The following is a 14,422-nucleotide window of genomic DNA, read 5'->3' as shown; positions in this document are numbered from 1 at the left end:
ATCATTGATGACACCCTAACACTTTGAACTTGAAATCATTTTAATATAAAATATTAATATCATTATATTTAATCATATATACTGAAAAAAAATATTACAATTTTTTATTTCTATATAAACAAATTTATCGCCCCGCGTAACGCGTGAACACATTGCTAGTAAAAGATAATTCGATGATCTAATCACTAAAATAAACCCTAAAAAAAATTAAAAATTCCAAAAATTAAATCAAAATCTAATTTTCTCTAAAACTCTTTTATCTCTTGAAGTCCTTTAACTATAATCTTCTTCTTCTTTGTTACTTTTTTTTTTTTCATTTATTCTTCTACTTGGATATATCGACAAATCTTTCAACTACAACGACATCTGTAATTATTTTCTTCAACTTATGACATTGGCTATGCCTCCTCCGTTAGCTAAGGTCTGTAGCAACAACTTCTTCTTGTTGCTCTCTATCATTGACAACACCACACACAGAGCCAAACTTTCACTACATGTTTACAAAAGTAAGGATTCCAATGAATTTCACTAAGGGAGCGTTTGGTTTACAAGGGGTAAGGGAAAAGGAATCAAGAAAAGGAAATGAAATGAAATGAAAGGAATAACCATTAATTCTCCTATGTGTTTGGATATGTTTAGGAAAGGGAATGGGGGTAAAGGGAATCCAACTCCCTAGAGGGCATGGGGTAATGGCTTAACCTAAAGTGGGTAAAGGGAATGAGTTTTTTTTTGGTAAACAAACAAGAACAAAGGGAATGAAACCCTCTCATTCCCATTCCCATTCCTAAAGACCCCAAACCAAACGCCCCCTAATATTTATTACAAAAGGTAAGAATTCCAGTTAATTTCACTAAGAGCATCTCTAATGAGGGTGCTTAGAAGAATATTTGATGAGGTAAAGGATACTTGGAAGAGTGTTTTACATTAGAGTAAAAAAGTTGCTTAACTTTTTAAGACACTGTTGCCCGTTTTTGATATCCTTACTTTTTCTTTTTTCAATATAAAAAAAGATTTAATTGCCTACTATTGATACAATGACAATATTTATGATTAAAATAAATTATACATGTGGGACCATAGTGACAACTTTTAAAGTTGCTTGACATTGGAGCATTTCTTTAAAAAAATTGTCAAAAGTGATGTGAATAAAAATAAAATAAAATATTATACTTTTAAATGAGGTGTTAAGTTTTAGCAACTTTTTAAATTGCTTGCATTGAAAATGCTCTAAAAGTATCCACAATGGTTGCTTATAACCATTGTAACTTTTGGAAGTGTAGTAACATCCCACTAAAAGGATTATTACTTTCAAAATTTTATAGGATCAAAAAAGTATTAATTAATAATAGGTATCAAAATTGTAATTATTCACTATCATATTTTTTGGAACTAAAATCGTAATTTTACAATTACAAAAAGCAGATATTTAAAATATCTAAGGGATAATTTTTTTGCTGTAACTAAAATTGATAACCAAGTTTCTATTATCCTTCAAATTCGGTTTCCAATTCTAATTTCCCCTGAATTGATAGTTGTTCTTTTTAGGAAGCTTAACTTTGTTTTAAAGATTAGAATAAAGTCCTACTGCCCTTGTAGTATTCAAAGTCATTTGCCCACTATGTTACCTGATGCAGTAAAACCTTCATAAATTAATAACTTTTTAAAAATAATAATTTCTTCTGATTCCAATTTGGACCAGTTCAGTAAATTTATATTCTATAAATTAATATCTCTATAAATTAATAAAATTTCATGGTTCCAACATTATTAATTTTTAGAGGTTTTACAGATAAATAAGAGAGAAAGTGATGCTAAAATTGAAAACTCCCTATCTCAAATGAAAAGAATCTGTGCTATTTTTCTTTTCTTTGGAGTTGCTTTTGCATTGTTAAAGAGAATCTTACTTTCTTATGCTCAGATGTAAAGTTCTTCCTCTAAGATTGCAAAAGATTAATCTCAATGGTTAAGTAAAGAGAAAAACGCAATTCCCGCGAGAACTTTCTACACGTGCCATGTCAGCCTGACAAACTTCCACATCAGCAATTAACGATGCCTGAATATCACACGCCAAGTTAAGATGTGTGAAGGGTCCATCCAAAACTTCGGGGAGCAAAAACACAAATCTTGCTAAGTTGAAGTGTTTAGGAAGCCTAAAAGAGAACGAAATTGAAGTGTGCAAAAATAAACCAGTTTTTTCAGTCTCATTTCTCCATATTTGGACAATTTTTCACTCAATTATTTATATTGCAATGTCCATATTTCTCTTTTTAGTATGGATTTGAAAATTAATATAATTTCGTTGAGAATGCTTAGATTTCGAAGTAAGTTATATGATGTGGCATGCTTACTATTTATCAACGAAGAATTCACACGTTAAAATAAATTGAAAACTAACAACTTTTAAATCCAAATTGATCATTTTACTAAAGGTCCATGGATGAGCAATTGACATCATCTCATAAAATTTAAAGTACATTCTCACTCATCAATTGAATATAGGAAAGCTTAAATAAATTTCGTATGTCCTTAAAAAATGATTACATTGTATGAGTATTTATACTAGTTTACTTTCAAGCTTAACTGAAATTACAGAATACAAAATTTTTCTTATAACAGACTATGCCACGTCACCAACTTTCAAACCGCTTTCCTGCCTACTATATTTTCGGTTGATAGAAGCTGGAATCATCTACCTGCTAGTGTAGATGATATGTTGCGAGCGTATTTCTTCAGTTATCATCTCTTACAACAACATGGAAGTCGATCTTTTTCCTTGCCTATGTTTCAGTTGACGGAAAAAGGAGCTCTATCAGGTGATGCAACGTGTTGCTGGATTTTCTTCTCATTGTAAGCCCTTTTTCATCCTTTAGAGTCCCACAGATGTTCTCATTTCCTCTATGGATGTCAAGCTCGGAATTGCTATTTCTCGCTTTTTAGACGTTGTCCCTGTATTCTCATCAACCTGCGAGCGGAAGTAATCAGACAGTTTACTATTGATTGTATATGCATCAAATAAACAACATCATTCAGTAATTCAATCATACCAAATAATCTTTTGGTAGACACTTCTCTGTTGTGTTTCTAATATTTGGTATGCTTTCACCATGATTTTCTTGTATTGACCGCAGCCGATCCACGCAACACGCAATGTGTAGCTATAGATTCTATTTCCTTCCTACTTTCTTGGTCCTGAATTTTATTTCACTAACCCAGGACCAAAAAAGTACGAAGGAAATAGAATCTATAGCTATACATTGCTTGAATCGGCTACAGTCAATACAAGAAAATCATGGTGAAAGCATATCAAATATCAGAAACACAATTGAGAAGTGTCTAACAAAAGATTATTTGGTATTATTGAATTAATGGATGATTTTGTTTATTTGATGCATACACAAGTATCAAGAGTAAACTGTCTGATTTCTTTTGCTGGTTGATGAGAATACGGGGACAACGCCTAAAAAGCGAGCAATAGCAGTTCGGAGCTTGGCATCCATAGAGGAAATGGGAAAATCTAGGAATAAAAATGTGAAGAGAAAGGATAAAAAAAAAAGATTTACAATGAGAAGAAAATCCAGCAGCAAATTGCATCACCTAATAGAGCTCCTTTTTCCTGAAACACAGGCAAAGAAAAAGTTCGACTTCGATGTTGTTGTAAGAGATGATAACAGAAGAAAAATGCTCAACAACTATTGGAATGAAGAAAAGAGTCGCAACATATCATCTACACTAGCAGGTAAATGGTTCCCGCTTCTATCAACAGAAAATACAATAGACGGAAAAGCAGTTACAAGTAAGTTAGGAAGTCGGTGACATGACAGTCCGTTATAAGAACAATTTTGTATTCCATAGTACGAGTTAAGCTTGAATGTAAACTGTATAAATACTCACAATGTAATCATTTTTCTTAAGAAAATAAGAACTTTATTCAAGTTTTCCTATATCAACTGATGAGTGAGAATGTAGTTTAAATTTTAGGAGATGGTGCCATTTGCTCATCCACAGATCTTTAGTAAAAATTGTATCTAAAACGATCAATTGAATTGAAAAGTTGTCATGAATTCTTCTTGATAAATAGTAAGCATGTCACACCACATGATTTCCTTCTAAATCTAAGCATTCTCAACAAAATTATATTAATTTTCAAATCCATACAAATTTTGCTTAAACTATCAATTTAAATTTATAATTATCGCTAGTGACAGCTAAAACTTGCTATATTACTGATATCATTTACCTGCCACCTGAAATTCACAGCAAAAATTTGTAAAAACACACTCACAAAACATTCTTCAAACTAAATGAAGAAATAAAATAAAAATAAATGGATAATTTTAAGCACAGTTGATATACAGCTATTTGTTGTGCTTGAAAGACTTGGGGCATTTACTAGAAGAGACGCATGCCTCAGAATACTATTTGGAAGTTCTATCAACGTGGGAACTCAATTCAATTGAATTTTACTCAGAACAGTTACGAGGTTAGGAACCTACAAGAACTGAATTGCGCCAAACAATTCTCCAACTCGTAATGAAAAACAACTGTTATGCATAATTGACTGAAAGTTAACCATACCTCTCAAAAGTATCTACCAAACATAATCCCGCTGAAGATAATTGCACCAAACCATTTATTTGACACAAACCTGCGACCAGGAAAAATATCAAGGAAATACAAAGTTAACCAACTATCACAAAAAAGAAAACCTTTTGTCCTTTTAATCTAACTTGTATGTAATTTTTTAAATTATATGTAAATTTTTTTACAAATGCATACTTTATGATTTAAAATTTATATATATTTACCCTTATAATTTTATTATTTAGATGTCTCTCTGACATTTCCGTTTCCATGCAACGAAGGTGGTTCTTCCAAAAATTACCCAAGCAAATTATCACGATATAAGCACACCGGATACTTTTACAAAGAGAAATGCAGAAACCACTATAAATTTTTTAATAAGGAAATGAGACCCACAAAAAAAATGAAGGATCTATTCACCAGCAATTTGAAACCATCAAATTTTGATAAAGAGAACAGTTCAGTTTTTTTATTTCCAATAGGTTATTAGTTGAAGACATTCGATAACAAATCATGTACATCACATTTCTCGGTTAAACATCTAACTTCTTAGAGTGAAAATGATTTTCTAAATCACTATTAAAAAAGTTCACACAATCCTCACTCCGAAAGGGAAGAAACTGTCCATCTTGTACATGTGCATAATCAGAATAACTTATCTAACATAGACAATCACAAATCTAACAAGGAAAATACATACTTTCTGTTGCAATCGGCTCGGCAAGATAGATCAACTGTCCATATTTGCCAAGCTAGATGTCCAGAAGCAGCCGCCAAGAATGCATAATAGGGCAGACCTGCACCATATTATGAGTATTAAGAACTGGTTACACTGGGAAGCTGAAAGGACCGACAGAAAATAGTCACAGTGAGCTTGGAAAGAAGGCACATACCGATATTAGCATTGAATCCACTGAGGGCAAGACTGCCAATGCATGCAAATCCGAACCCAGTGATCCATACCTTTGTTGAGTCTCCAAATCTGAGGGCAGTTGACATAACACCTACTTTCAAGTCGTCCTCCTTATCCTAAACGAGTGATTAAAAATTTTATTTTGCAGAGCACCCACATTTCTGGTTTCTATATATTTTTACTCAACCCAAAGCTACACTTCCATTACACAATACATTGGAGAAAATTAAACCTTCAATCATGTAAAAAAAAAATTACATACAGCTAATAAGCAAATATATAACTTTCCTACACTGCGCCTTTTTAAAACATGCATTTCAATGTTACCATTTAAAGAAGAACCGACCAAAAAAAGTATGCCTAACCTTTGAGCAGTTCTTCAATTTTAATTGATGCTTTTGATTTTATCAACTCTGAACCTTTGACATGGGTAAGAACTTTTTTAGCATTCATTTGTGTTTAAAAAATTATCACTTGCAAGTCATTTACCTCTGATCAAGCCACAGAGGCGACATCAGCAGTAGTGGAGCCACCAGTTGAGGCTACAACAATAAATTCAGAGGATATCTTAGAGTATTTCTAGGTACGAGATCCTGGCCAATCTCACCAGAGTTATTGATACTTTTATATAATCCATTTAATCTGAGATTTTCTTAACTTAAAAAATGATTGTTATTCATAGAAATTGAGCCTCGTATCTTCTTTTTAAACAAAAGATTCACAAAGATTTTATTGGAATGTGTATTATTCTTTTAATAAGGAGAAACTCACCAGTTAAGGTTACAAGACTCTGAGAGGAAAGATCAAAGCTGCCGGAAAAAAAGGAAAGGTAGTTTCTCTAAGCCATAGGATCTCCAACAACATTGATTTTTCCAATTATGCAACTGATTTCAAACTCTCTTTATCTTAATTTTAAAATTTTGACGTTATTGGAAGGTAGTTTCTTTTTCTTCTAGCTGCTTTTTTTTGAAACAATTAGGAAGACTTCAGTAGTACAAAAATCATTTTACTATGTATATGTTATGTGCTTTTCAGGAAGCTGGGGAACTACCAATACAAAACTGTCAAGGATGGAAGTTAAAAAATAAAAGAATTAGCTAAAACTGGGAAAAAGGAACTGCAGAGATTGTAATTTTCCATTATTGAAAAAATAAAAATTTAAAAGAAAAAACAATTAGATATCATCTTTTATTTGCTTAAGCACTGAAGGAAAATAATTCCAATTCCAGTAAGTTTGATAAAGTTATTATTGAGATCGAAGCTGAAAGGTGGGATTGATAAGATTAGAAGAGCTACCTAGGTCTGAAAACCATTGATATGGCTTTAAGGTCAACTGACCTAATTTCGGGATGAATATTCACTTGGAACCATCCGTTTATTAATATATGAAGCTCAAAAATAGTTATGAATACCAAATTATTTTCAACACCATTATCTGAACAAAAGCAACAGAAGCACAATGATTAACACTTCTAAAACTTCAGGAAACATTTAAAAAAAGGTTTAATTTTCTCATGCACGATAACACATAATTTGCGAACTAAAATTAGAAGCCATGAGATAAATTTAACTTATAGAAACATGACTAACTTAATGGGTTACAATCTATGTTGCAAGGAAACTCTTCTTCCTCAGCGTTTCAGCGTTTCATATCCATTTCGGTTTCTTTTCTGTTTCCATTACCATTTCGTAGCTATATTTTTTTTAGAAATAAAGTTTCCTGGTGTCCGTTTCCGTTATAGGTTACAATGAAGCCGGGAAACCAAAGGCTCAAAATCAATTTAAACAATGGTACTGTACCTGATGTGCATATATTGTATCATACACAAGGGTCCAAAATACTCCACCCATGTAGAGAGGCAGCACAATAGTTGGATCTAAAGTTCCTCTTATAGCAGACCACCCCAATAAGGCTCCCCAGTTAAATGTCAAACCTAGATAGGCTTGAGGCTGCACCACATGAATCTTACTATATAAACATATTGGTTAAAAATAAAATCAATCAGAACTCAAAAAATAAAATGCGGCTATACCCAAAACGTCAATCTTTTCATGAGGGGATAGGAGAAGACTAGCAACAAGGATGAAGCTCCCAAAACACGGCTGTGAAAATAATAAACAAATCAATCATCAAGCAGGTTCACATTGATCTAAAATTATTGTAAAACAATATTGAACAATAAAGACAAGCCAAGTAACGAACAACTAATGTTTGAAAACATTAGAAGCAAAATAATTGAATCAAATGTTGTGACAGAAACATAAATAATGAAAGTAACACATAATTCTATTAGATAATTAGTAAATTTTAATTGAAATGTGGGAATGCAATGCAATACATGAGATAAAATTGACAAAGTCTACAACATCAAAACCAGTGACAGAAGTATGAGAAACAAAAAACAAAGCAAAGCAACTGACAAACCAAAGCAAATGCTCTGAGGATTTCCTAAGCAACCACACTTAGGAAAGAAAGTGATTCTTCGCTCAAATTATACCACATAGATTATGCACATCTCATTCTATGACTGCCATTACTAGATAGCAAAGAAATGGCAAGTGAAAGGGAGAAAGAGCCTGGATTGGGCTAATTCTGACACCCAAAAAATTTGGAAGGTCTGTAGCATAAGACAAAAGGAGCATGTGGGGAGCGAGTACTAGGTGACAAATAGCTGTGAAACCAGAAAGACAATAAAGGGATGTAGTCTGTTACCGTTGGGGCTATGTGGGAAATTTTGTGACTTTTGTCACCAGCTGCGTGCTGGAGGTTTTGGATCTGTGCCCCCGGGAGAGTCAATATCTTGGTTCGCATTACATTCAATGTGGATAAGGGCCTCAAATCACTTAAGCTAGAGATCTCGAGTTCGAATCCTACTATAAGCAATAAACTTTAATTGGAGAGGAGCCACCTAAAGGATGCCTGACGAGACTCAAACCAATTATTTAGATAAATTATCAAAAAATATAAAAAATAAATAAATTCAGTGTGGTTTATTGTGACTGTCTCATTGAGTAATTGAATACCATAGTTCTTCATTTCATCATCACTTATTCTTGTTTCTGCTTAAATTTGGTATTACTTGTGATTGTGGTGTATAGTTTCTAAAACACTAACCTATAATTATTCAGTTGAAGAAGAATTCCGAGACCCATGAGCAATTGAAACCCAAGAAAACAAAGTCCTTCAAATGGTGACAAAAGACCACTTGCAACTGGTCTCAACTTTGTGCGTTCCACCTGCATTAACCAATTTTATGAAAATCACAAAATAACCCAATATTTTCTGAGCGAGGGACTCTTTTCCAATCAAGCACACAAGCATAACTACAAGAACTTGGCATTGCTTAGAAACAAGATAGCAGCAAATGGTAATGCATGATGATTAAGCAGAGAAGAGCAAAAACAGTAGCAGCGCACCAAACAAGTGTCGAAGGTTGGGAAGATTCCAATGCAGCAGAAAAAAGAAGGGAAGGGAGAACCTAAGATAAAAATGAAAAAAATAGAAGCTAGAACTGAGCAGCACCGGTACATATCAGCGAAAAATTCAATTCTCAAAACCAGATACGATAACAGTCAACAAGATTAAATACTAATATATATTGAGTTGGCCATTTCTCATCCATTTTACTCTTTTAAATTTTATAGTAATGTCCATACCTATAAACCCTTTTTTTTGCCACAGACCAAGAGATCCTATGTCTGCTTTTGTCTTTCTTCTATATGCTTGACCTTTGATATGTGCATTATAGGTCTAAGTTTGACATAGACAAATCATCTCAATGTGCGCCTACATAAAGGGCGGCCCGGTCGCATTACGCGTCCCCGCTGAGCGAGGGTCCGGGGAGGGGTCCCACCACAAGGGTGTATTGGGGGCAAGCCTTCCCTTGCCAATTTAATTGGCAAGAGGCCGCTCCTAAGACTCGAACCCGTGACCTCTGGTCACACGGCAACAACGTTTTACCGTTGCGCCAAGGCTCGCCCTCTTAGTTTTACCGTTGCGCCAGGTCACACGGCAACAACGTTTTACCGTTGCGCCAAGGCAACAACGTTTTACCGTTGCGCCTACATAAATTAATTAATTTTGTAATCATCTTTCTATATTTTCTCACATTAGTTTCAGCATCATCACTAGTATGCTAGTGACATGACTCTTTCACTACAAACACAAATAGCTATTCTTTACTACCTTGAAGGTGGGGAAAAGAATGAACTACCAACATGATACAATAGATAAGTATATTACTCTGAACACAATAAACATGCAAGACTTTTCAATAGTTTGAACTAAATGTCATCACTTAAGAAGTTTTTAAGAGCCTAAATGAGCCAAACAGAGCAAATAAAAAATGTCCCACTCTTTTTATTTTTTATGTTAAACAAGAGCATAACTAATAGAAGTTTGCTTAGGCAAAAGAAAAACAAATCAGAAACTCTAGTACCCAATGGTGTAATCGTCATTTTATCCATTAATGATATATCATTTACAAGAAAACTTTACTGAGCAATTGCAAGATGAGCATTTATGATAACTACGAAAACTATTTTGAATAAAGACCAAATCTAACAATGAGAAAAAACGACATTTACCTTAGTATCAATATCTCTATCAAGAAGATCATTGACTGTACATCCAGCACCTCTTAAAAGCAAAGCCCCACAGCCAAATAAAGCCATCATCCGAAAATCAGGGAGGTTCCCTGGAGATGTTGCCAATGAAATGGACCTAGAAAGAAAGAAAAAATCGATTTATATCAAAGTAAACAATGTAAGTATTCGCCATGATAAATCTAATCAAAAGCATCACAAGTTTTTTATTGAACTTCACATAAACAACATGGATATGAGAGTTAATTGCAGTGTAATGAGACAAAAATATAAACGCAACCTAACTCAATGATAAAACTGAAGCACAACGAAATATTCAAATAGGAGTATGATAAAAATTTACCTAGCCACTTATCCATCCCTCCAATTTAATCAACCCCACCCTGAAACATGAAGAGGTTCGACAATCAAGCTCACGGAGTGGTCAATATGATCTCAATTTATAAATTATCCCACAAAGAGAAATATTTGTCATTGTCAATCTAAGATGAGGATAGAGAAGAGGCAAAAAAACAATGATCATTAACTAGGCACTCACAAGCATACACCATATAATTCCCTTAGATGGCATTATCTTTTTGAAAATATTGACCAGCATGAGACAAGATTTCCAGCCACATAATACAATTGGAAAAGGTGGCCTTGCACATTACCCTAAAAAGCCTCACGATCCATTACTTATAAAAATATTAATTCACAAAAGCAAATTGCTTACTCATCAAATGCTTAGACCACCATAAAGGGCAGCCCGGTGCACTATGCGTCCCCGCTAAGCGAGGGTCCGGGGAGGGGTCCCACCACAAGGGTGTATTGGGGGCAAGCCTTCCCCTGCCAATTTTTTGGCAAGAGGCCGCTCCTAAGACTCGAACCCGTGACCTCTCAGTCACACGACTACAACGTTTACCGTTGCGCCAAGGCTCGCCCTCAATGCTTAGACTATCATAATTGGATTAAATCCTTGTGCCCCTCCTAACCACAAAAGTAATCCAAATGTGAACTTTACATAATTTAATTTTAGTTCCCTTTCTCGCCCCTAATAGGTTCAATTACATATGATGGCATTGGCTTGTTATAATAAAGCTTCATTTGTTTCACACATAAATAATGTCCTGGAAAACTTATTTCTAATCTAGCAGATGAAATTTTTCCTTCTTTTTGGTTCTGAAATTGAGGTCAGCTAAAAAACTATTTGCATTGGACAAACAAATCTTATTCAATAAAAAAGAGGTTATGAAAACTCCATGAAGATATTTCCAGCGATAAACAATATAGGCATTAAACATTTGTGCCCTAAACTATCTGAACAAAACAAAGCCATATTCATCCAAAACATCCAACTTTCTGAGAACAAATACAAACAACATGACTTACTGCTTTGTTTATTTAGAACAAAGAAAAATCATATATTCGTTTTAGATCACAAAGTTTGATCAGCTTTTTAGCTATGAGTATAAAGATGAAAACTGATCAGTAAAGGAATATTATTCGTCAATATAATATTAGCTTTTTATGGATCAGTAAATATAGGTTTCAACACAAGATCATTTCAAAAATTCTATACAAAAGAAATCACAACCAAAAAAAAATAGCGCATACCACATACAAGGCCAAGCAAGCAGCCAAGTTCCTATTGGCTTATCAAGCCGAGCGAGGCGTGCATAAGGCCGAGCATTTTTCGGCAACCACAAGTCAACCCATGAAACCTCTCGCGGCTTTGAAGATCCTCTATTCTTCGGGTTCTCCTCATTCTCTGAGCTCGGTAATGTCGAAATTCCTTCAACAAACCTCAAATTGGAATATATAGATGGATAGTGAAATCCGAAATTATAAAATCGAGAAATCTGGTCAAATTTAGGGATGACAGCATTAGTAATAGGAATTGGTGGTTTTGATGGGCAAGTTGAAGAATCAATCAATGTGGTGTTGTTGATCAGATAAAATGAGGAGAAAGAGGGTTTGAGCAACCTTCTTATGGAGCTCCGTGAAGCAACATAGGATAAAAGTAATGCCATTGAAAACCTAGAGAAATGAAGAATCAATCAGTGTCGGAGGTCAAAAAGGCAAGAGAGAATGGACGAGTGGCGCCTAGTGGCCGGACATGGAACGGCCAGTGTGCAGACGATCTAAATTGATTGCAGCAAAGGCCTGGTCCCCCGTCCACAATAATTTTTACGTCTAATTCAACCAACACATCACAAAAGCCACATGAAATAGCTAACTCCACCCATAGAGAACTGTAGTACCACCCCTGGACAATTACACAGTGATGCAAGAGAAATTGACATTGATAAAGCCCAGCCCTAGCCTACATTAGGGATGGCAACGGTAGTGCCCGTTGTAAAAAAAATATATTAATAAATATTATTGTTTTTTAGATGTAAGACGTAAAATTTAAACCCCAATCATTTATTTTTTAACAATTAAGTGATACACTAAACTACTCTATTCTTATTAATTAGGGTTCAATTTATTCAATTTTTAGATTAATGATTTATTAAATTTATAGTTTGTTAAATTTGTAATTTTTTTATTTATTGATTCTTAATGGGTAAGGGCACCCGCGGGTACCCGCGAATTAAATAGAAAGGGTATGGGATGCAAAAAGTATACCCGTTAGGGTAATGAGACAGGTACGGATAATTAAAAAATAAAAGGGTAAGAGTTTGTGAATGACATTACCCACATGTACCCTACATGTTGCCATCCCTAACCTACATGATAGTAATTTCAAATTTGATTGATGAAAAATTGCCATTACAAATTTATGAAGGGTTTAAATACCTTGAAATCCTAGAAACAAAATTACATACATGACCCCTTTGGTTTAATTGTTGTTTGCTATTTTTTCATGTATAGAAGATAAAAACTTCTGTAATCAAACACCTAAAATTCAATACTTTCATGATTTTGGGTCCTTGAAATGACATTCTCACACTTATTTGGCTTTGTGACGCTTTCCCAATGCATTTCCATTACATTAGCATCGTTCGGTATTTCCCGAACACTAATATTGTCCCTTTCAAAGTGTATGATGTCCCATCGTTCTCTCATTCTTGAAAAGAATTGGACCCCAACTCTTGTGTGGGTAGCCAATAGATGAATCTGACTTGAGCATGCTCAAATCTTTCACATTGAATGACATATAAGTCTTTCCCAATCAATTCGGGAAGTGCCACATGATAAACATTCGCGCTCAACTTCTTCACAATCTTTGCCATAAAAAAAAATATATGTCTTAAACTTTATATAATTATTATAATTATAATTATAATTCATTAATATTTTATGTATAAAGATAAAAAAAATTATATACTATAAAAAATAATAGAAAAATTAAGTTTGACGTAAAAAAAATATAATGTGAAAAAAATATTTTAATTTTAAGTATAATTTATATGAATTGATACTTAATTTTAAGAAAACAATAAGTACAATAAGAAAAGTAAAAAATAAAATCTTATATAAATACATGTTATGCCTAGTACAAAATCCATAAAAGTAAAAAAAAGACTCCAAATAGCAAAATAAATCATTAAATGTATAAATAAAACAAACAACAAATGAAACATATACTTCTTGAAACTCCAAATTTATAGAAAAGCATATGTAATCCATCTTTGATATTTAAATCTTTCTGAATTTTGGGATATTTCTTTTGCAACCACGTAGACGTAGTGATTTACGAATGAGATCTACCATTTATGCTCTTGCTAAATCAGATAATGTTACAAATGAAAAGAATATAAACAACAGATGCAAATCAAGCAGATTAAGAGATCCGGTAAAATATATGCAATCCAATTCAACTAAAATAAACTTAATGAATTAAAAAAAAAAAAAATTAAAAAACTTATAAGGAAGAAAAAAGAAGACAATTTTCATTCTTTCTCCTCAAATAGAAAACTGCAACTTAAAAAAGTTGAAAATCCTAACATGAAAATCAATGGATGAATTTAGCGAAGAAAGAGACTGGAAAATTGAAGGGGATTTTTCATAAAATGATTACTTTGTAAAAAAATCATCAACTTCATAAAAATAAATAAATAAATAATGTACAAAAATATCACATAAAATCAATAAATTTTGACTTTAAATTTATGCTAACAATGGGTACTAAAATTGAATTCATCTTTCATAAAAAGAAAGAATTTAAATTCGAATTAGATGAATTTTTTTAATATAGTTTATATAAAAATATATACATAAAGAAAGAGTTATTGGCTTTATTCTCATTCGAACTTCACTTTCTAGCGTCACATCTTATTTCGACAATGGCCAAGCTCTTAAGGAACGCCTTTCTTTACTCTAGCCTTTCGATTTCCG

At 33.3% G+C, this 14,422-nt stretch overlaps 1 protein-coding gene across 3 annotated transcripts; it reads right to left on the bottom strand.

Annotated features, from left to right (window-relative positions):
- Positions 1-1,833: 1,833 nt before the first annotated feature.
- On the bottom strand, positions 1,834-12,373 carry LOC136232676 (4-hydroxybenzoate polyprenyltransferase, mitochondrial). 3 transcript variants are annotated; one of them, XM_066022002.1, is made up of 9 exons: positions 11,696-12,366; positions 10,082-10,217; positions 8,610-8,731; positions 7,528-7,597; positions 7,295-7,444; positions 5,475-5,610; positions 5,282-5,378; positions 4,576-4,645; positions 1,834-2,053 (listed from the first exon to the last, which is right to left on the bottom strand). In XM_066022002.1, the coding sequence occupies exons 1-8, from the start codon at positions 12,109-12,111 to the stop codon at positions 4,579-4,581; spliced, it is 1,194 nt and encodes a 397-aa protein (XP_065878074.1). In that variant the 5' UTR covers positions 12,112-12,366; the 3' UTR covers positions 1,834-2,053; positions 4,576-4,578. The 3 variants fall into 3 exon arrangements, with proteins under 3 accessions (XP_065878074.1, XP_065878075.1, XP_065878076.1); XM_066022003.1 differs by lacking the exons at positions 1,834-2,053; positions 4,576-4,645; positions 5,282-5,378 and adding exons at positions 5,860-5,913; positions 5,984-6,036 and having other exon boundaries at positions 5,554-5,610; positions 11,696-12,373; XM_066022004.1 differs by lacking the exons at positions 1,834-2,053; positions 4,576-4,645; positions 5,282-5,378 and adding an exon at positions 5,984-6,036 and having other exon boundaries at positions 5,554-5,610; positions 11,696-12,372.
- Between the last annotated feature and the right edge of the window lie 2,049 nt (positions 12,374-14,422).

The sequence above is a fragment of the Euphorbia lathyris genome, chromosome 6 (genome assembly GCF_963576675.1).
Source record: "Euphorbia lathyris chromosome 6, ddEupLath1.1, whole genome shotgun sequence".
NCBI classification, from domain to species: domain Eukaryota; kingdom Viridiplantae; phylum Streptophyta; class Magnoliopsida; order Malpighiales; family Euphorbiaceae; genus Euphorbia; species Euphorbia lathyris.
The sequence above is the reverse complement of the archived record's forward strand: the minus strand, read 5'-3'. Positions and strand labels throughout refer to the sequence as shown.